The sequence below is a fragment of the Pristiophorus japonicus genome, chromosome 15 (assembly GCF_044704955.1).
Source record: "Pristiophorus japonicus isolate sPriJap1 chromosome 15, sPriJap1.hap1, whole genome shotgun sequence".
Classification (NCBI taxonomy): Eukaryota; Metazoa; Chordata; class Chondrichthyes; family Pristiophoridae; genus Pristiophorus; species Pristiophorus japonicus.
Window position 1 is genome coordinate 138,601,257 of NC_091991.1, and position 21,957 is coordinate 138,623,213.

The 21,957-nt window shown below is 45.2% G+C and overlaps 1 protein-coding gene across 1 annotated transcript in view; it reads right to left on the bottom strand.

Annotated features, from left to right (window-relative positions):
* The window catches only part of mfsd1l (major facilitator superfamily domain containing 1-like), a 42,926-nt gene extending 30,100 nt beyond the window's left edge, over positions 1-12,826 (bottom strand). The window contains 4 exon segments of the mRNA XM_070901757.1: positions 3,175-3,230; positions 7,828-7,937; positions 9,486-9,586; positions 12,805-12,826. Coding sequence (XP_070757858.1) covers positions 3,175-3,230; positions 7,828-7,937; positions 9,486-9,586; positions 12,805-12,826 — 289 coding nt within the window.
* Between the last annotated feature and the right edge of the window lie 9,131 nt (positions 12,827-21,957).

A 21,957-nucleotide genomic window follows, 5' to 3' on the forward strand; every position in this document is an offset into this window, starting at 1 on the left:
CCCCTAGCCCTGGCCGAATGGCCTCACTGGGGCTGCGTGAATAAGGCTCCTCCCACGGCCAGCTCCTGCTTCCTGCCGACTCCCGCTCCTGCTTTCCACCCCCCCACCCTCCCCCGGACCGGACCCGACCCGACCCGACCTAGAACTCTGTACTGTTTCTTTTTAAGTTGCCACTTCATGGTGGGAGACACTTCAGTCACATAGACCTCGTCAAAATGGGGGCTGATGGTTTTAGTAACCTCTACGTCTCCAGCTCCGAGATCAAGCACCCTGCCCGTCCTCCAGTGCGTCCCCACCCTGAGCAGCTGAAGGAACTGCTCCTCAGAGAAGACGAGCTGCCACTCCTGCTTCCCCCCCCACGACCGGACCCGACTCGGCCCACCTGTCGCTGCCGCTCCTGCTTCCGCCCCCCGCCCCCCCCCTCCGACCGGACCGGACCCGACTCGACCCGTCTGCCGCTCCCGCTCCCACCCGACTCTACTCTTGCCCCCGGACTGGATCCGACCTGACCGATCTCCCTCTCTCCCTCTCTCCCTCTCTCCCTCTCTCCCTCTCTCCCTCTCTCCCTCTCTCCCTCTCTCCCTCTCTCCCTCTCTCCCTCTCTCCCTCTCTCCCTCCCCAACGCCACCTACCTCTGATGCTGGGGACAGGCCCTGCCCGAAATCTCGGGCCCGGCCCGTTCAGCCTTCGGTCCCGACGGCAAACCACTTCCTAAAGGCCTGCCTGAAGAACTTTCACACAGGTAGGAACATGGTTTATTTAATCTTTTCTTTGCTTATAAATGTTTATTCAGGTTGGATTTATTTGTATAATATTTGTATAAGTATAACTAAGGATTTATTTTAGAATTTAATGAGTTCCCTTCCACCCCCCCCCCCCCACCTCGTTCTGGACGCCTAATTTGTAACCTGCGCCTGATTTTTTTAATGTGTAGAACAGGTTTTTTCAGTTCTACAAAAATCTTCACTTGCTCCATTTTAAGTTAGTTTGGAGTACGTTTTCACTGTGGAAACTTTGAAATCAGGCGTCAATGGCCGGACACGCCCCCTTTAAGAAAAAATTCTGTTCCAAAGTAGAACTGTTCTACCTGACTAGAACTGCAGGAAAAAAAATGTGGAGAATTGTGATTTCTGAGATAGTCCATTCTCCACCAGTTGCTCCTAAAAATCAGGCGCAAATCATGTGGAAACTTGGGCCCGTAATAGCAGCGCATTTGGAAAGCAGTGACAGGATCGGTCCAAGTCTGCATGGATTTATGAAAGGGAATAGATGTGGCCCTTGTGGCTAAAGGGATCAAGGGGTATAGAGAGAATGCAGGAATGGGGTAATGAAGTTGCATGATCATATTGAATGGTGGTGCAGGCTCGAAGGGCCGAATGGCCTACTCCTGCACCTATTTTCTATGTTTATGTTTCTATGTTGGCTTTTAAAAGTTTCCGAATCCTCTGCCCTTCCACTAGTCTTGGCCACATTGTATGCTCCGGGGTGGCCGGGGCTGGGGGCTCGACATCCGGGGGTGTTCGGCATTTGGGAAGGATTCTGACAGGACGGGGCGGGTTGGATGCAGGGGGTGTGTTCCCGCTGTTGGGTGGGTCCGGAGCCGGGGGGGGGGCTGGGGGGGCACGCTCTTGGGATGGGGGTGGGCTGTTTGGGGCTGGGATTGGAAGAGACTTCTTCACTCGGGGAATTGTTGGCCTGTGGGGTTCCCTGCCACGGGGAGTTGTTGATGCCAGTTCATTGGATGTGTTCGGGAGGGAGTTGGATGTGGTCCTTGCGGCTGGGGGGGGGGAAGGTGCTGGGGTGGGTGATCAGCCATGATCTTGTTGAATAGCGGTGCAGGCTCGAAGGGCCGAATGGCCTACTCCTGCACCTATTTTCTATGTTTCTATGTTTTCAATTTGATACCATCCCTTATTTCCTTAGTTAGCCACGGATGGTCATCCCTTCTCTTAGTCTTTCCTTTTTGTTGCGAGTTATGAAATATCTCCTTAAATGTCTATCACTGCTCATCAACTGTCCCATATTTTAGTCTATTTTCCAGTCCACTTTAGCCAACTCTGTTTCATATCTTTGTAGTCTTCTTTATTTAAGACACTGGTTTGAGTTCCAACTTTCTCACCCTCCAACTGAATTTGAAATTCAACCATGTTATGGTCACTCATTCCAAGAGGATCCTTTACTAGGCGATTGTTTATTAATCACTTCTCATTACACAGTATCAGATCTAAGATAGACTTCTCCCTGGTTGGTTCCACAACAAAATGTTCAAGGAAATTATCCCGGATACACTCTATGACCTCTTCCTCAAGGCTACCCTGGCCAATTTGCTTTGTCCAATCAATATGAAGGTTGAAATCGCCCATGATTATTGTCGTTTCTTTACTACAAGCCTCCATTATTTTGTGATTTATACTCCGTCCAACAGTGTACCTTCTGTTAGCAGGCCTATAGACTATGCCCACCAGTGACTTTTTCCCCTTATTATTCCTTATCTCCACCCAAACTGATTCAACATCTTGATTTTCTGAGCCAATATAGTTTCTCACCAACGCACTGATCTCATCCTTTATTAACAGGGCTACCCCACTTCCTATTCCTTTTCAGAAACAAAAGAGGCACAAATAAAAGCATACATTAAAATGCTATGCAAGAAACACACGCAACTAGAGTAATGCAGTGTCAGTAACCACAGAATGACCAAAAGACAAGGTCAGAAACGTTATCCAATTAAGTTAGCAAGCATAGCTGTACAATGAACAGGACGTGGTGGGTGCGAGAGACCAGCAATGTTGTTGCATTATTGGGGTGATTGACAAGGCTTATAAAAGCCACAAATATACAAGTTAAGGCCTCTGTTGAGGCTCACAGACTGCAGAGCACAAAGCTCCTGCAGCCCTTGGACACTGACTGCATAGGAAAAACTCTGCACGCCGCCCCCCCTCCCCACCCCACTCCCCCTCCCTTCACTTTACCCACCAGTGCATGGGAGTGGAAATTGTGTCTTTAAAGTCTAATATAGTCTTCCATTCCAGGGGTTGATAAAGAATTCAATATACATCTGGAACACATTAGTCTCACAGTGCGAAGTGCCAATTTGGATGTGAAATCGCCTCTTCTACCAGGCTGAGATTTTCCAGGTTACGATCCCACGTTCATGCTGTTGTTTATACTCACCGCGATTTCCCAGCTTGTCTACGAGGAAACCAGCCAGTATCACCACCACAGCATTGCTACAGGAGAGAAAATACAAAGAAGGAATAAAGCGCAAAAACCATTTCCAAGAATGTTGTGCTTTTCATAGTATTAATGCTGGAATGGAACTCTTCTTCACCCTCCCCTCGGACCCCTGGACTGTCGAAGATCTAATTCATCCCTGCCATCTTTGTGGCATCCCATCTGTATACCTAGGCAGCTGAGAAGAGAAGCCAACTGTTATAGACTCTGCCAATGAGGTTCTACAGCCAGTCATTGGGGTGTTAGAGGGGCCAATGTCAAACCCCTGTTAAATTCACACTATTCCAATAGGTCAAAGCAAGTGATATTTAATGAGTTTAGTGTTTCTGTGCCAGTAGAACATTGGATGCCAGGCTGATACTCAGGTAAACTTCCTATATGTAATCAGAACCACCTAAAACCAGCATAAGGACTATTAATGGCAAGAGTGAAAGCTGAGCCTGGGACAGAGGTTACAGAGTATTGATGTTACAAAACAGGTTTGTTAGCAATCCAAAAAGGATGACTCAGTGGAAAAGACAAAGTGCAACTGAGCTATTAATACCAGAAAGTCCCAGGTTAGCTAATTGCATCGGGGGTGACATTAGGGGAAAGACACTAGAGTTCTTGAGCTCGAGGAAAGAAAAAAAAGTGCCTGGGTTCCCATTAGTAATAAAACATGAGGACCAGGAGCAGAAGGCAGCCATTTTGCCTTTTGAGCTTGCTCCGTCATTCAATAAGATCATGGCTGATCTTCTACCTCAACTCCTCAATACCGGCACTATCCACATATCCCCTAATATACAAAAATCTATCGATCTCGGTCTTGAATATACTCAATGACTGAGCATCCACAGATCTCTGGGATAGAGAATTCCAAAAATTCTCAACCCTTTGAGTGAAGAAATTTCTCCTCCTCTCAGTCCTAAATGGCCGAACCCTTATTCTGAGACTGATCCCTAGTTCTGGACTCTCCAGCCAGGGGAAACATCGCAGCATTAACCCGGTCAAGCCCCTTAAGAATTTTATAAATTTCAATGAGATCACCTCTCATTCTTCTAAACATTAGGGAATATAGGCCTAGTCTACTGAATCTCTCCTCTTAGGACAATCCCCTCATCCCAGGAAGCAGTCTAGTGAACCTTCATTGCACTCCCTCCAAGGCAAATATTTCTACCAGAACTGTACACAATACTCCAGGTGTGGCCTCACCAATGCCCTGTATAAGTGTAGAGACTTCTTTACTCTTGTATTATATTCCCTTTGTAACAAAAGCCAACATATCATTTGCTTTCCTAATTGCTTGCAGTATCTGCAGGTTAACTTTGTGATTCATGTACAAGGACAATCAGGTCCCTCTGAATGAAAACATTTCCCAATCTCTTGCCATTCAAAAAAATATTCCGCTTTTTTATTTTTCCTACCAAAGTGGATAACTTCACATTTGCCCACATTGTATTCCATTTGCCATGTTCTTGCCCACCAAGTCAACCTGTCTACATCTCTCTGCATCCTCCTCACAGCTTACTTTCCCACCTAGCTTTGTATCATCAGCAAACTTGGATACGTTACACTCAGTCCCTTCATCCAAGTCATTGATATAGATTGTATATAGATTAATATAGGTCCAAGCACTGATCCTTGCAATACCCCACTAGTTACAGTCTGCCAACCCAAAAAAGTTCCATTTATTACTATTCTCTTTTCTGTCCATTAACCAATCCTCATAATTTTGTGTAATAACCTCTTGTGTGGCACCTTATCGAATACTTTTTGACAATCCAAAGACACTACATCCACTGGCTTCCCCTTATCCATCCTACTAGTTACATCTTCAAAAAAGATTTGTCAAACACAATTTCACTTTTGTAAAACCAGGTTGACTCTACCTAGTATTACAATTTATATGTGTGCTTTATTACCACGTCCCTAATAATAGATTCTAGCATTTTGCTACTGATTTCAGGCTAACTGATCTATAGTTCCCCGTTTTAATTGCCAACTAATAACCACCGCTGTAAATTGCAAGTACATGGGAAAATGCGCAGGTTGGAAGGGGGTGAATTGGAGTCAACTATGATGCCCATGTGTTTGAACAGCCTGTAGACACTCGCTGTACTGTCTAGGCTCACACATCAAGAATGAGCAAGGTACCATTGGGCGACAAATGCCCATAGAACAATATCCCCCGACAAAGGAACTAGGAAGAAAGCAGGTAAAGAAAATTGAGTAAGATGTCAGAAAGCAAAGGAATGTCAGGTTATTGGGCAGAGTTAGTATTCCACAAAATTTCAGTAATTTAGTACAAAGGGATGCTTCAGGGAAGAATTGTGGAAAAAAAAAGGAGTCCGAGGAAGTTGTGGTCACAAGAAATTCAACCGACAAGGCTGTGGGCGTCCAACTCACCGCTCCCAGCATTGACTCTGTGGTTGACCTCCAACCACCACAACCCTCTTCCTTTGTGCTAGGTATGACTCTAGCCAATGGCGAGATTTCCCATTGACTTCAATTTTACTCGGGCTCCCTGATGCCACACTCGGTCAAAAGCTGCCTCGATGTCAAGGGCAGTCACTCTCAGCCTCACTTATGACAACAAGTGTGAAGAGCTCATGGACTTCTTTGTCTCGACGAGTGAGATCATCCATTCAGCTGCCTCTTCCACTTCCCCTTCCCTTCCCTTGGCCTACTGGGTCAAACTTCATCTAAGGTTCCCCCCTGCCCTAGTCTTGAACTTGCATCTTTCTCCAGTTTCTCTCCGATCTCCCCTCATCTTGTCCATGAGATCCTCTGCCTGCTCCCACCAAACTGCTGACCACCCAACATCCTTGTAAGGATCCCATGTTAGCTGACACTGTTAACGGTTAGCTCTCCTCAGGTACTGTCCCCTTCTCCTTCAACTCTGCCGTCATCACCCCTCAAAAAAAAACTGTTGACGTTTCCAAACTACACCCACCCCCACCCCCCCGCCACCTTTCCTCTCCAAAGTCTTTGAACGTGTGGTCACCTTCCAAATCCGTGCCCATCTTTCCAGAAACTCCATGTTTGAATCCCTCCAATTAGGTTTCTGCCCTGCCAAAGTACCAAAACAGCTTTCAAAGACACAAATGACACCCTTTGTGACTGTGACGAAGGTAAACTATCCCTCCTCGTTCTTCTCGACCTGTCTGCAGTCTTTGACACGGTTGATCACTTCATCCTCCTCTCCACCATCATCCAGCTGGGTGAGACTGGACTCGCCTGATTCCATTCTTATCTATCTATCTAATCGTAGCCAGAGAATCACCTGCAATGGCTTATCTTCCCGCTCCCGCATTGTAACTTCTGCTATCCCCCAAGGATCTATCCTTGGCCCCCTCCTATTTTTCATCTACATGCTGCCGCTTGGCGACATCATCCAAAAACACAGCGTCAGTTTTCACATGTATGCTGACACCCAGCTCTACGTCACCACCACTTCTCTCAACCCCTCCACGGTCTCTAAATTGTCAGACTGCTTGTCTTACATCCAATACTGGATGAGCAGAAATTTTCTCCAATTAAATACTGTGAAGATCGAAGCCACTGTTTTCAGTCCCCACCACAAACTCTATTCCCTAGCCACTGACTCCATCCCTCTCCCTAATATCTGTCGAAGGCTGAACCACACTGTTTGCATCCTTGGTGTTATATTTGACCGTGAAATGTGCTCCCAACCACATATCCCCAGCATAACTAAGACCATCTGTTTCCACCTCCATAACATCGTCTGTCTCCGCCCTTGCCTCAGCTCATACGCTGCTGAAACCCTCATCCATACCATTGTTACTTCTAGACTTGACTATTCTAATGCACTCCTGGCCTACCTCCCACGTTCTACCCTACGTAAACTTGTCATCCAAAACTCAGCTGCCCATGTCCTAGCTCGCACCAAGTCCTGTTCAACCATCACCCCTCAGCTTGCTGACCTACATTGGCTCCGGGTTAAGCAACGTCTCAATTTCAAAATTCTCATCTTCATTTTCAAATCCCTCCATTGCCTCGTCCTCCCCATCTCTAATCTCCTCCAGCCACACAACATTCCCCCACCCACCCTCGAGATATCAGCGTTCCTCTAATTCTGCCCTCTTGAGCATTCCTGATTATAATTGGTAGCCATGCCTTCTGTTGCCTAGGCCCTAAGTTCTGAAATTCCCTCCCTAAACCTCGCCATCCTCTTTTAAGACGATCCTTAAAACCTACCTCTTTGGCCAAGCTTTTGGTCATCTGCCCTAATTTCTCCTTACTGTGTGGCTCGCTGTCAAATATTATGTCTTATTATACTCCTGTGAAACACCTTGGGATATTTTACTATGTTAAAGGTGCTATATAAATACAAGTAGTTGTTGTTATATTAGGTCCACCAGCTCAGCTGGACAGAACACATTAGATTATTTACCACAAGCCGGATATATATTTTTCTGGCTTAACAAGAGCAATGATAGTTAGACAAATTTACTGAAGTTCAGGAATAGGAGTGGCAGGGAATGGACTACTGTACTGAAATTCACTACATGGAGTCACCTTCAACAGTAGAGGCAAAGTACAAGGTGAAGAGAGCAGTTTTACAGTGTGTATTTATTAGCAGAGATTACTCACGTCCATGCATAGATAGCGTAGAGAAGGTTGTACTGCTGTGGGGTCATCCCCAGTCCCTCCACACAATCTGTTGTCCCATTGGTTGCATTAGGATTGGGACAAGATAGATTCTGGAAAGAGAGGCCACAAAACTTATGCAGATACAACAGAAAAAAAGATGTGCATTTACATAGCGCCGTTCACGACCACCGGACGTCTCAAAGCTCTTTGCAGCTAATGAAGTACTTTTGGAGTGTAGTCACTGTTGTAATGTGGGAAATGCAGCAGCCAATTTGCGCACAGCAAGCTCCCACAAACAGCAATGTGATAATGACCAGATAATTTGTTTTTGTTATGTTGATTGAGGGATAAATATTGGCCAGGACACCGGACAAAACTCCCCTGCTCTTCTTCGAAATAGTGCCATGTGATCTTTTACATGCACCCGAGAGCGCAGACGGGACCTCGGTTTAACATCTCATCCGAAAGACGGCACCTCCGACAGTGCAGCGCTCCTCAGTACTGCACTGAAGCGTCAGCCTAGATTTTTGTTCTCAAGCACCTCGAGTGGGACTTGAACCCACAACCTTCTAACCCAGAGGCGAGTGCGTTACCCACTGAACCATAGCTGAATGCGCTGCTTCAGGACAAACCTACACTCTTCCAACTCTAAACTTTTTATAACCGAGCTGCTGAACCACTGACCTTGTAACCAGTTGGGATCTCTAACCATCCTCACCAAAAATCATTTACTCACCATCGGGACATGGCATCAATAGTAATTTCCCAGCACCCAATCCAGGAACAACAGAAATTTTGAAAATCTACTCACATTAAATTGACATGGGGGGGTGGGGGAAAGATATTTGAGAATAGGGATATAATGTCTACTACATAACTGGTTTAATAAAGTCACTTTAAATCACAATGAGAATGTGTAACAGACCTGCAAGAAATTCACTGCAGCCAGCAGCTAATGGGCTATACACCGTGAGGTTTGAGAGACTGGTTTCTACAACTCTGTGCAGTTTCAAATAAGATAAAGTTATAGTAACTTTGTAACAGCTCACACCCAACTCCAAAAACAGCATGCACTGTATCTTGAATAACCCTAATGTTTGTGTGTCTACTATCCTACCGCCAGGTCATTCCAAACATTTAATCACTCTGATTGAAGAAGTTCTTCCCCAAAATGTTTTACATTTGCTTTTCACTATTTATACCCTTGGATTCTACTTTCCTGGCTGACTTTGAGGAAACAACTTTGACAATTCTGAACTACCAACCTACAGCACCATGCCAAAAGGGGATCAGATTCCATCCACTTGCTGTGGGAAGGGAAATGCGATGGAGAAATTCTTCTTGGGTGGCTGTCATGCAATCCATTTTGCTCAAAAGCAGCATCATCTATCCACCTTATCAACGAAAGGTGATATTTAATCCGAGGAGGAATTCATTGCTGCACACATGAACAAGTTCAACAGGTAGCCAGATGTTTAACTGAGTAAGTCTGTGAAATGCTGGGCAAGCATACTGTATATATCCAGAATACTGCAGCCAGTGTTCAATAGAGTGGTGTTCCTTGGGCTGATGGACAGAGCCCAACATTGCCAGGTAACTTACATAAACTTGGGACTGACCAGGCAACATATTCATCCTTTGGGCAATTCTGTACTCACCCCTTGAAACTGCTCCTGAAGCACACTGGGAATGTCAAAGCAGAAATAGGAGCCAAAAGTTACTAGACAGTTGAAAAATAGTACCACAAACCTGTAATAGGCTAGAAAGAAGGAAAGAAACAAACAAATAGTATGAACTAAGGGAGCAACAATAAATCAATTCACTTACTTAAATAACTTAAAGACTAAACAAACTGCATTACTGCTCCAGCATTGGAGCAATTGCAAATAACGTTGTCACAATAGGATTACATAGAATATATGACAAAGAAACAGGCCATTGTGCCCAACAAGTCCATGCCGGCGTTTATGCTCCACTCGAGCCATCTCCCTCATCTAAATCTATCAGCATAACCCTCTATCCCTTCTCCCTCATTTGCTTGTCTAGCCTCCCCTTAAATGCATCTATGCTATTCGCTTCAACCACTCCCTGTGGGAACGAGTTCCACATTCTCACCACTCTTTGGATAAAGAAGTTTCTTCTGAATTCCCTATTTTATTTCTTGGTGACTATCTTATATTGATGGCCTCTAGTTGTGTTCTTCCCCACAAGTGGCATCTCTCTGTACCCACTCTATTGAAACCTTTCATCATTTTAAATAACTATTAGATCACCCCTCAGCCTTCTTTTTTCAAGAGAAAAAGAAACCCAGCCTGTTCATTCTTTCCTGATATGTATACCCTCATTTCTGGTATCATCCTTGTAAATCTCTCTGCGCCCTCTTCAGTGCCTCTATATCCTTTTTAAAATATGATGACCAGACTGTATGCAGTACTCCAAGTGTGGTCTAACCAAGGTTTGATACAGGTTTAGCATAACTTCCCTACTTTTCAATTCTATACCTCTAAAAATAAACCCTAGTGCTTGGTTTGCATTTTTGATGGCCTTGCTAACCTGTGTCACAACCTTTAGTGATTTGTGTATTGTACTCCAGGATCCCTTTGTTTCTCTACCCCACCCAGACTCCCACGCTCCAAGTAATAAGTGACCTCCTTATTCTTCTGAGCAAAATGTAATACCTCACATTTATGTGTCTTGAACTTCATTTGCCAATTATTTGCCCATTCTGCAAGTTTATTAATGTCCTCCTGTAATTTGTTGCAGTGTTCCTCAGTATTAACCATTGCCCCCAATTTGGTGTCATCCGCAAATTAAAAATTGTGTTTTTGATTCCAAAGTCTAAAACGTTAATATAAATTGTGAACAGTGGTCCCAGCACTGATCTTTGTGGAACACCACTGCGAATAGCTATCTCTTACCCCTATGCTCTGCTTTCTGTCTTGAAGCCAGCTAGCTATCCATTCTGCTACTTGTCCCCTGACTCCGCATTCTCTGACCTTGTTCATCAGTCTGCTATGGGGCACCTTATCGAAGGCCTTTTGAAAATCTAGATAAATTACATCTATTGCATTACCATTGTCTACTCTCTCTCTGTTACCTCTTCAAAAATATGTAAAGAGGATTTAAGAAGTGGTTTAATACTGTGTCAGACATCAAGCTATAGATGAGCCAAAATTTATTGTAGTCCAACTTTGGCAAAACCAAAACCATCCTCTTTGGCCCTTATTCTGTCATAACCCCAGTTCCATGCCTCTTTTAAACTCAATCCAACACTGACCATGAGCTGAGCTTTGAATCCCACATCCAATCCATTAAGACTGCTTATTTTCACCTCAGGTGATTTTTCAATCTCCATCCCACCTCACCCCACTGCTGGTGAAAACCTCACCCATGTCTTTTAGGCCAGACTGGACTTGAATTTTCCAAAGCTGGCCTCCAAAGCTCCATCCTACATTGACTCCAACTCATTTAGAATGCCACCACGTCTATCCTTTCCTGCACAAAATTCCACTCACCTACCTTCCCTATTCTTGCCAACCTCCATCAACTGCTCATCCCTCAGTGCATCAATTTCAAAATCCTCACACTCAAATTCTTCCACACCCTCATCTCTCCCTACTTCTACAATCTCCTCCAGCCCCATGTCCCACCATCATTTCAAATCTGGTCTAAATCCTTCCACCTTCAGACATTTCTCATCACCTTCAAAAACCTGCCTCTTCAATAGCTCCCTCACCACCATCCCCAATTTGCCCCTATCCATACTGAGGCTTAGATCTGACTTCCAAGTGTTAAGCAGTTTGACATGTTACATAAAGACATTATTTTGTTGATTAGTAGAGGGTTATTGTCATTTGGGGTTCTTTGGCCATTTTGTCACAGAAAGGACTCAGACATGAGGAATGTTAAATTGTATTTTTTAAGCAAAATTTTACCAAAAGAGGTTAGCTTCCCAGGACAGCCCTATGCGGAGTTGGGGATCAGGAGGCAGACAAATTGTATTTACAATGCAAGGTAGGAACTTCTTGCAGAGGCCGAATCAATGGACAATTGTTATCTGGTTATACAGAAGGCCACTTTGCACCTTGATGTTAGAATTCAAAAATGGTTTCAGAGAGAGAGCAGTTTTTAAAAATCAGAGTGTAGCCACCAAGAGGGAATTGAACAGCAAGTCTGCAAAGACATTGAACCATTGCTCTGGGCGTCAGGACAGGAGGACAAAGAGATTACGCTTATAAATTTAGTTAGATGACCCAATGGAGTGGGTTGGCACTCCGGTGTTTACTTTTGTAAGAATGTATAAACAGAAGAAGTTGTACCAATCTTATCAAACAACTCATCAATCTCACTTGTGTATTCTACCCACTGTGTAATAAAGCAGTTTGTAATTCAAACTAAACTTTGACTTACCCAGTGTTGCCTCAGTCCATGTTTGGACAAAATGAAGGAGTACCTGTGTGTAAGACACAGAATACCACGCCAGATCACAAGGGAAGAGTGTTTCATTATTACATTCCCAGATCCAGCCACCACACAAGTACACATAGAGCAATATATTGGACACAACTTCCATAAAAAGTAGATGCTCAGACTGTTTCAGGGAGCGACTGACATCACTGAGCCTGAGAAGATACTTTCACAACAGTCTCTTTACACACCCCCTTCCCATCTATCTGTCTGTCTCTGTCTCTGTCTCACCCACACACGGACTACTACATCGAACACAACTTTCTGACACAGCTTTCCGCACATGAATCTACAGCACAGAACCAGGCCATTCAATCCAACTGGTCCAAGCTGGTGTTTTTCTTCATACAAGCCTCCTCCCACTCTAATTCCCGCTTCACATCCTGCCCCCATAGCTTCAAAACCTGCAACAAATTAAAAGGAGGACGGGATGAACTTCGCTCAAGGTGCTTGCAAAATCCCTAGCCGTCACAAATACAGACCAACTCCAACCTGCCCTTGAATTCCTACCTCGTTCTGCTGACTGGCCCATGCTGGACAATCTGCTTCTGCCCAGGTGACTAGCTTCACTGTCAGTCTCCTGCTGTTCGTCCATTACTTCATATACATGCGCACTCGTCTCACTGACTTGCTACTCTGTGCGCATGACATCACCAGATGATGCTCAGGCGACTTCAGTGTCGCGTCGAATCCGTGTCTGCTCACTGTAGCTTTGCAGAACTTTAAGTTACATCTTTATCGTTGGTACAGGGACAACGTAATCATACGAAATGTTTGCACACTTTCTGTACTAAAACAATTTTACTGCAGGGGGGTTTCATGCTTCAATAATCCATACAATCGTTCCACTTTGCAATGGAATTTGAAATTATAAAAGGGTCTATATTAAGGTGTTATTTGAATGAAGAAAAACAGGAAGTTGTAAACTTTTTTATTTTCACCTTTTTAGTTCATCCGATTCTACACAACATTCTTCAGTGATCATCATCATCGTAGGCAGTCCCTCGGAATCGAGGAAGACTTGCTTCCACTCCTGAAGTGAGTTCTTTGGTGACTGAACAGTCCAATACGAGAGCTACAGACCCTGTCACAGGAGGGACAGACATTCGGCAGGGGAAGGGGGGATGGGACTGATTTGCCGCACGCTCCTTATGCTACCTGCGCCTGACCTCTTCACGCTCGCAGTGTTGAGATTTGAAGAGCTCCACGTCCTCCTGGATGCACTTTCTCCTTGGGCGGTCTTCGGCCAGGGACTCCCAGGTGTCAGTGGTGATGTCGCACTTTACCACGGAGGCTTTGAGAGTGTCCTTGTAACGTTTCCGCTGCCCACCTTTGGCTCGTTTGCCGTGAAGGAGCTCAGCATAGAAAGCTTCAATAGGTTCCAGAGTTTCATCAGTGTTGCTGTTACATAGAAACATAGAAAATAGGTGCAGGAGTAGGCCATTCGGCCCTTCGAGCCTGCACCGCCATTCAACAAGATCATGGCTGATCACCCACCCCAGCACCTCCCCCCCACACCCCCTCCACACTCCCCAACCCCCCCCAGCCGCAAGGACCACATCCAACTCTCTCCCGAACATGTTATGAAGCGAATGAAGGTGGCTTGAGGTGACTGCTTTTGTATGTGCTTCACCTCTACTCAGCCTCCAGGTGGATGGCAGGGGCTGCACTCGTCAATCTTCATTGCACAACTGCGGTGCAGTATGCTATCAGGCATCCATCTTGGCAGCAATGCTCCCTCTAATTTGTTTACAGTCCCTTTAACGGGTTGTGCGGCCCCTTCAAAATTCTGCACATGCGCGGTTTTTCCCTTTAAAAGTCGGTGAGCAGGCTGCGCGGGATCTCCAGAGTACAACTTGAAAGGAACATTGCTTGGCAGTGTTTTAAATGAGTGAAGACATGTCACTGCATTCTTCAAAGTATTAGTTCAAGATATTCTGTTGTTCATTTTCATTTAATAAACATTTTTCTATAATTCCCACAGTTGCGATGATCAGATAATGCGAGAAAGTGTCAGACTGTTGCAAACTGATTTAAATAATAAATATTAAATTTCTAATCATACTCCAAAATTATCCATGACCTTATTAAATGGCGAAGCAGGCTTGAGGAGCCAGATGGCCTACTCCTGCTCCAATTTCTTATGTTCTTACTGAAAACAATAGGTAGCTTTACAATAGTGGTATTTGTTCAATAATGTACCCTCGAGTGTCCTAAGGGTGTTGTGTTTTTTGAAAAAATAGCAGATCTCCTTTGTGTTGCTCAATAAGAAAGACTTCGATTTATATAGCGCCTTTCACAACCTCAGGACATCCCAAAGTACTTTACAGCTGATGGAAGTACTTTTTGTGGTATAGTGACTGTTGTAATGTGGGAAACAATAATTTGATGGTACAATCTTTTTCCAAGGACAAGAGTATTGTACTGTCATGTACAGTGCTTTATTCTCTAAGATGGGGCTCTTCTTTCCTCTACTTTCCTCCATTCTTGTCCTTCTTTCCCCCTGCACCGACGACTCTCCTCTCCCCATCTCCCCCTTCTATCTCCCTTATTTCACCCTTCTGTTGCCCCATTTTCCCCTGTCCTCATTCCTCCACTCCTCGCCCTCTCCTTTACTCTGCTTTCTCTTCCCCTCTCTTTTTCCCATTCTATTCCTTCTGACCCACCTCTTCCATTTGTTCTCAATACTCCCCTCCTCTCCTCTCCCCTTCTCTTCTCTTCTTTCCTCCTCTCTCCTGAAAAGTGCCCATGTCTTTGACTCCCCATGTGCAATGTCATGGGCGATAACCTAGTATAAAATTAAGAACAGAATGTATCATTTTCAAATTGCAACTGAAAGATGAAAGTTGTACCTGATATTTGTTTATTGTTGTAACTTAATAAACAGACTCTCTGGTTTTCTTCCCTCTTCTGGATTTCTTTCTACCTGAATCCATCCAACATCCCTATTTTCTTGGTTTGCTTCAGCAGTTGTCTCCTTATCTTTGAGACTCTGGGTGAACTGGTCCTTACCTCCAATCTGTGATAACTCACCTTTGAGTTCCAGTAATATCCATTCACCATACAAACTTTTAGATGGATGCATTGGTTGTAATCTACCAAAATTCCCTGGATTCTGGGGAAGTCCCAGCGGATTCGAAAACCGCAAATGTAACGCCCCTATTTAAAAAAGGAGACAGACAGAAAGCAGGAAACTATAGACCAGTTAGCCTAACATCTGTCGTCCATTATTGTCCATTATTAAGGAAGCAGTAGCAGGACATTTGGAAAAGCATAATTTAATCAAGCAGAATCAGCATGGTTTTATGAAAGGGAAATAATGTTTGACAAATTTGCTGGAATTCTTTGAGGATGTAACGAGCAGGGTGGATAAGGGGAACCAGTGAATGTGGCGAATTTGAATTTCCAGAAGGCATTTGATAAGGTGCCACATAATAGGTTACTGCACAAGATAAAAGTTCACGGGGTTGGGGGTAATATATTAGCATGGATAGAGGATTGGCTAACTAACAGAAAACAGAGAGTCGGAATAAATGGGTCATTTTCTGGTTGGCAAACAGTAACTTGGGTGCCGCAAGGATCGGTGCTGGGTCCTCAACTATTTACAATTTATATTAATGACTTGGATGAAGGGACCAAGTGTAATGCAGCCAAGTTTGCTGATGATACAAAGATGGGTGGGAAAGCAAATTGTGAGGAGGACACAAAAAATCTGCAAAGGGATATAGACAGGCTAAGTGAGTGGGCAAAAATTTGGCAGTTGGAGTACAATGTGAGAAAATGTGAGGTTATCCACTTTGGCAGAAATAATAGAAAAGCAATTTATAATTTAAATGGAGAAAAATTGCAAAGTGCTACAGTACAGAGGGACCTCGAGGTCCTTGTGCATGAAACACAAAAAGTTAGTATGCAGGTACAGCAAATGGAATGTTGGCCTTTATTGCAAGGGGGATAGAGTATAAAAGCAGAGATTTCCTGCTACAACTGTGCAGGGTATTGGTGAGGCCACACCGAGAGGACTGTGTACAGTTTTGGTCTCCATATTTAAGAAAGGATATACATGCATTGGAGACTGTTCAGAGAAGGTTCACTAGGTTGATTCCGGATTTGAGGGGGTTGACTTATGAAGATAGGGTGAATAGGTTGGGCCTATGCTCACTGGAGTGCAGAAGAATGAGAGGTGATCTTATCGAAACATATAAGATAATGAGGGGGCTCAACAAGGTGGATACAGGGAGGATATTTCTACTCATAGGGGAAACTAAAACTAGGGGACTTAGGGCAAGAACCTCCACTTTTGAGCTTATCATCCAAAAATGGGCATTATTTCCAGCGTGGACGTTAAAAAAGGGTTTTCAGATCACCGGCTTGTCGCCCATTTTCAAAACACCTAGTTTACATTTTTGAAAATGGGCGTTACCGCGAGCGATATCAAATGGGCGGTAGTGTTAAATTTTTCTGACCTTCTGCCGTAAAGTGTGGCCGTCCTTAGCAACGGCATGGTAACACTCAATTCCCATGATTCAGGATGTCAAGGGTCATCATGACATGCGCAGAAAAGGAGACAGAGAGAGAGAGGGAGCTCAGAGGGACTCAGAGTGGCTGTGGTGTGTGCTTGTTTGGCTGTTGTGGGAGGAACGACGGAGATTCACCAGCAGCAAAAAGCCCACTAAGCACCAAGAACATAGTTGGCACCGAGTTTTTGTCCAACAAATTAGATATAACATGGAAAGAATAGAGGAGGCCCTGGAGCAGGTAGCCAGGAATACTGGTGGCAGACGGTTCCCAGTGCTCCTGGAGCACCACACTGCACCCCAAGGTGACACACCCCCATTGCCAACCACACATGAGAGCCAGCAGCATCATCTTGCTTATGGCTCGGAGCACGCTCCCACCTCGGGACCGTCCTCTCCCGTATCCGTCCAAGCAGCGCTTCGGCCATCACCCCCCACCACTACCCCTAGCGAAGCAATGTCTGAGGACCTCCTCGGCCAGATGACTTGGAGTCATGAAGGGAAGGGGAAAAAAAAAAACATAGAAACATAGAAAATAGGTGCAGGAGCAGGCCATTCAGCCCTTCTAGCCTGCACCGCCATTCAATGAGTTCATGGCTGAACATGAAACTTCAGTACCCACTTCCTGCTTTCACGCCATACCCCTTGATCCCCCAAGTAGTAAGGACTTCATCTAACTCCCTTTTGAATATATTTAGTGAATTGGCCTCAACTACTTCCTGTGGTAGAGAATTCCACAGGTTCACCACTCTCTGGGTGAAGAAGTTTCTCCTTATCTCGGTCCTAAATGGCTTACCCCTTATCCTTAGACTGTGACCCCTGGTTCTGGACTTCCCCAACATTGGGAACATTCTTCCTGCATCCAACCTGTCCAAACCCGTCAGAATTTTAAACGTTTCTATGAGGTCCCCTCTCACTCTTCTGAACTCCAGTGAATACAAGCCCAGTTGATCCAGTCTTTCTTGATAGGTCAGTCCCACCATCCCGGGAATCAGTCTGGTGAATCTTCGCTGCACTCCCTCAATAGCAAGAATGTCCTTCCTCAAGTTAGGAGAACAAAACTGTACACAATACTCCAGGTGTGGCCTCACCAAGGCCCTGTACAACTGTAGCAACACCTCCCTGCCCCTGTACTCAAATCCCCTCGCTATGAAGGCCAACATGCCATTTGCTTTCTTAACCGCCTGCTGTACCTGCATGCCAACCTTCAATGACTGATGTACCATGACACCCAGGTCTCGTTGCACCTTCCCTTTTCTTAATCTGTCACCATTCAGATAATAGTCTGTCTCTCTGTTTTTACCACCAAAGTGGATAACCTCACATTTATCCACATTATACTTCATCTGCCACGCATTTGCCCACTCACCTAACCTATCCAAGTCACTCTGTAGCCTCACAGCATCCTCCTCGCAGCTCACACTGCCACCCAACTTAGTGTCATCCGCAAATTTGGAGATACTACATTTAATCCCCTCGTCTAAATCATTAATGTACAATGTAAACAGCTGGGGCCCCAGCACAGAACCCTGCGGTACCCCACTAGTCACTGCCTGCCATTCCGAAAAGTACCCATTTACTCCTACTCTTTGCTTCCTGTCTGACAACCAGTTCTCAATCCACGTCAGCACAATACCCCCAATCCCATGTGCTTTAACTTTGCACATTAATCTCCTGTGTGGGACCTTGTCGAAAACCTTCTGAAAGTCCAAATATACCACATCAACTGGTACTCCTTTGTCCACTTTATTGGAAACATCCTCAAAAAATTCCAGAAGATTTGTCAAGCATGATCTCCCTTTCACAAATCCATGCTGACTTGGACCTATCATGTCACCATTTTCCAAATGCGCTGCTATGACATCCTTAATAATTGATTCCATCATTTTACCCACTACTGAGGTCAGGCTGACCGGTCTATAATTCCCTGCTTTCTCTCTCCCTCCTTTTTTAAAAAGTGGGGTTACATTGGCTACCCTCCACTCGATAGGAACTGATCCAGAGTCAGTGGAATGTTGGAAAATGACTGTCAATGCATCCGCTATTTCCAAGGCCACCTCCTTAAGTACTCTGGGATGCAGTCTATCAGGCCCTGGGGATTTATCGGCCTTCAATCCCATCAATTTCCCCAACACAATTTCCCGACTAATAAAGATTTCCCTCAGTTCCTCCTCCTTAATAGACCCTCTGACCACTTTTATATCCGGAAGGTTGTTTGTGTCCTCCTTAGTGAATACTGAACCAAAGTACTTGTTCAATTGGTCTGCCATTTCTTTGTTCCCCGTTATGACTTCCCCTGATTCTGACTGCAGGGGACCTACGTTTGTCTTTACTAACCTTTTTCTCTTTACATACCTATAGAAACTTTTGCAATCCGCCTTAATGTTCCCTGCAAGCTTCTTCTCGTACTCCATTTTCCCTGCCCTAATCAAACCCTTTGTCCTCCTCTGCTGAGTTCTAAATTTCTCCCAGTCCCCAGGTTCGCTGCTATTTCTGGCCAATTTGTATGCCATTTCCTTGGCTTTAATACTATCCCTGATTTCCCTAGATAGCCACGGTTGAGCCACCTTCCCTTTTTTATTTTTACGCCAGACAGGAATGTACAATTGTTGTAATTCATCCATGCGGTCCCTAAATGTCTGCCATTGCCCATCCACAGTCAACCCCTTAAGTATCATTAGCCAATCTATCTTAGCCAATTCATGCCTCATACCTTCAAAGTTACCCTTCTTTAAGTTCTGGACCATGGTCTCTGAATTAACTGTTTCATTCTCCATCCTAATGCAGAATTCCACCATATTATGGTCACTCTTCCCCAAGGGGCCTCGCACAATGAGATTGTTAATTAATCCTCTCTCATTACACAACACCCAGTCTAAGATGGCCTCCCCTCTAGTTGGTTCCTCGACATATTGGTCTAGAAAACCATCCCTTATGCATTCCAGGAAATCCTCCTCCACCGTATTGCTTCCAGTTTGGCTAGCCCAATCTATGTGCATATTAAAGTCACCCATTATAACTGCTGCACCTTTATTGCATGCACTCCTAATTTCCTGTTTGATGCCCTCCCCAACATCACTACTACTGTTTGGAGGTCTGTACACAACTCCCACTAACGATTTTTGCCCTTTAGTGTTCTGCAGCTCTACCCATATAGATTCCACATCATCCAAGCTAATGTCTTTCCTAACTATTGCATTAATCTCCTCTTTAACCAGCAATGCTACCCCACCTCCTTTTCCTTTTATTCTATCCTTCCTGAATGTTGAATACCCCTGGATGTTGAGTTCCCAGCCCTGATCATCCTGGAGCCACGTCTCCGTAATCCCAATCACATCATATTTGTTAACATCTATTTGCACAGTTAATTCATCCACCTTATTGCGGATACTCCTTGCATTAAGACACAAAGCCTTCAGGCTTGCTTTTTTAACACCCTTTGTCCTTCTAGAATTTTGCTGTACAGTGGCCCTTTTTGTTCTTTGCCTTGGGTTTCTCTGCCCTCCACTTTTCCTCATCTCCTTTCTGTCTTTTGCTTTTGCCTCATTTTTGTCTCCCTCTGTCTCCTTGTATAGGTTCCCATCCCCCTGCAATATTAGTTTAACTCCTCCCCAACAGCACTAGCAAACACTCCCCCTAGGACATCGGTTCCGGACCTGCCCAGGTGCAGACCGTCCGGTTTGTACTGGTCCCACCTCCCCCAGAACCGGTTCCAATGCCCCAAGAATTTGAATCCCTCCCTGCTGCACCACTGCTCAAGCCATGTATTCATCTGCGCTATCCTGCGATTCCTACTCTGACTAGCACGTGGCACTGGTAGTAATCCCGAGATTACTACTTTTGAGGTCTTACTTTTTAATTTAGCTCCTAGCTCCTTAAATTCTTTTCGTAGGACCTCATCCCTTTTTTTACCTATGTCGTTGGTACCAATGTGCACCACGACAACTGGCTGTTCTCCCTCCCATTTCAGAATGTCCTGCACCCGCTCCGAGACATCCTTGACCCTTGCACCAGGGAGGCAACATACCATCCTGGAGTCTCGGTTGCGTCCGCAGAAACGCCTATCTATTCCCCTCACCATCGAATCCCCTATCACTATCACGCTCCCACTCTTTTTCCTGCCCTCCTTTGCAGCAGAGCCACCTACGGTGCCATGAACTTGGCTGCTGCTGCCCTCCCCTGATGAGTCATCCTCCCCAACAGTACTCAAAGCAGTGTATCTGTTTTGCAGGGGGATGACCACAGGGGACCCCTGCACTATCTTTCTTGCACTGCTCTTCCTGCTGGTCTTCCATTCCCTATCTGGCTGTGGACCCTTCTCCTGCGGTAAGACCAACTCACTACACGTGATACTCACGTCATTCTCAGCATCGTGGATGCTCCAGAGTGAATCCACCCTCAGCTCCAATTCCGCAATGCGGACCGTCAAGAGCTCGAGGCGGATACACTTCCCACACACGTAGCGCCCAGGGACACCGGAAGTGTCCCCGAGTTCCCACATGGTACAGGAGGAGCATATCACATGGCCGAGCTCTCCTGCCATGTCTTAACCTTAGATACCCTTAAATTGGTAATAACAATGTTGCAGTTCACTTACTGATATAAAAAAGAAAAGAAAAGCTACTCACCAATCACCAGCCAATCACTTACCACATTGGCTGTGACGTCACTTTTTGATTACTTTCTACTTCTATTTTGCTTTCTCTCCCGCTGTAGCTGCACCGGTACGCTGGCTCTCGATCTCCCGCTGGGCTTTTGACAGGTCGCTCCCCTCTCACCAACTGCCGCTGGCTCTCGATCTCCCGCTGGGCCTTTTATAGGCCGCTCCCCTCTCACCAACTGCCGCTGGCTCTCGATCTCCCGTTGGGCTTTTGACAGGTCGCTCCCCTCTCACCAACTGCCGCTGGCTCTCGATCTCCGTTGGGATTTTGACAGGTCGCTCCCCTCTCACCAAGGGGCAGAGGTGGGGAGAAGAAGCTGGGGGGGGGCGGTGGGGGGAGGGTTGGTTTGTACAGAAATACTGATGATTTCAGACTAATGTTCGGTTTAAATGTTGTTTATTTTACAAAACCTTGCAGCACATTGGCTCAGATAGCTGCACCATTACACATTGGTGATTCCTTAACATCAAAGGGTATAATCACACTTA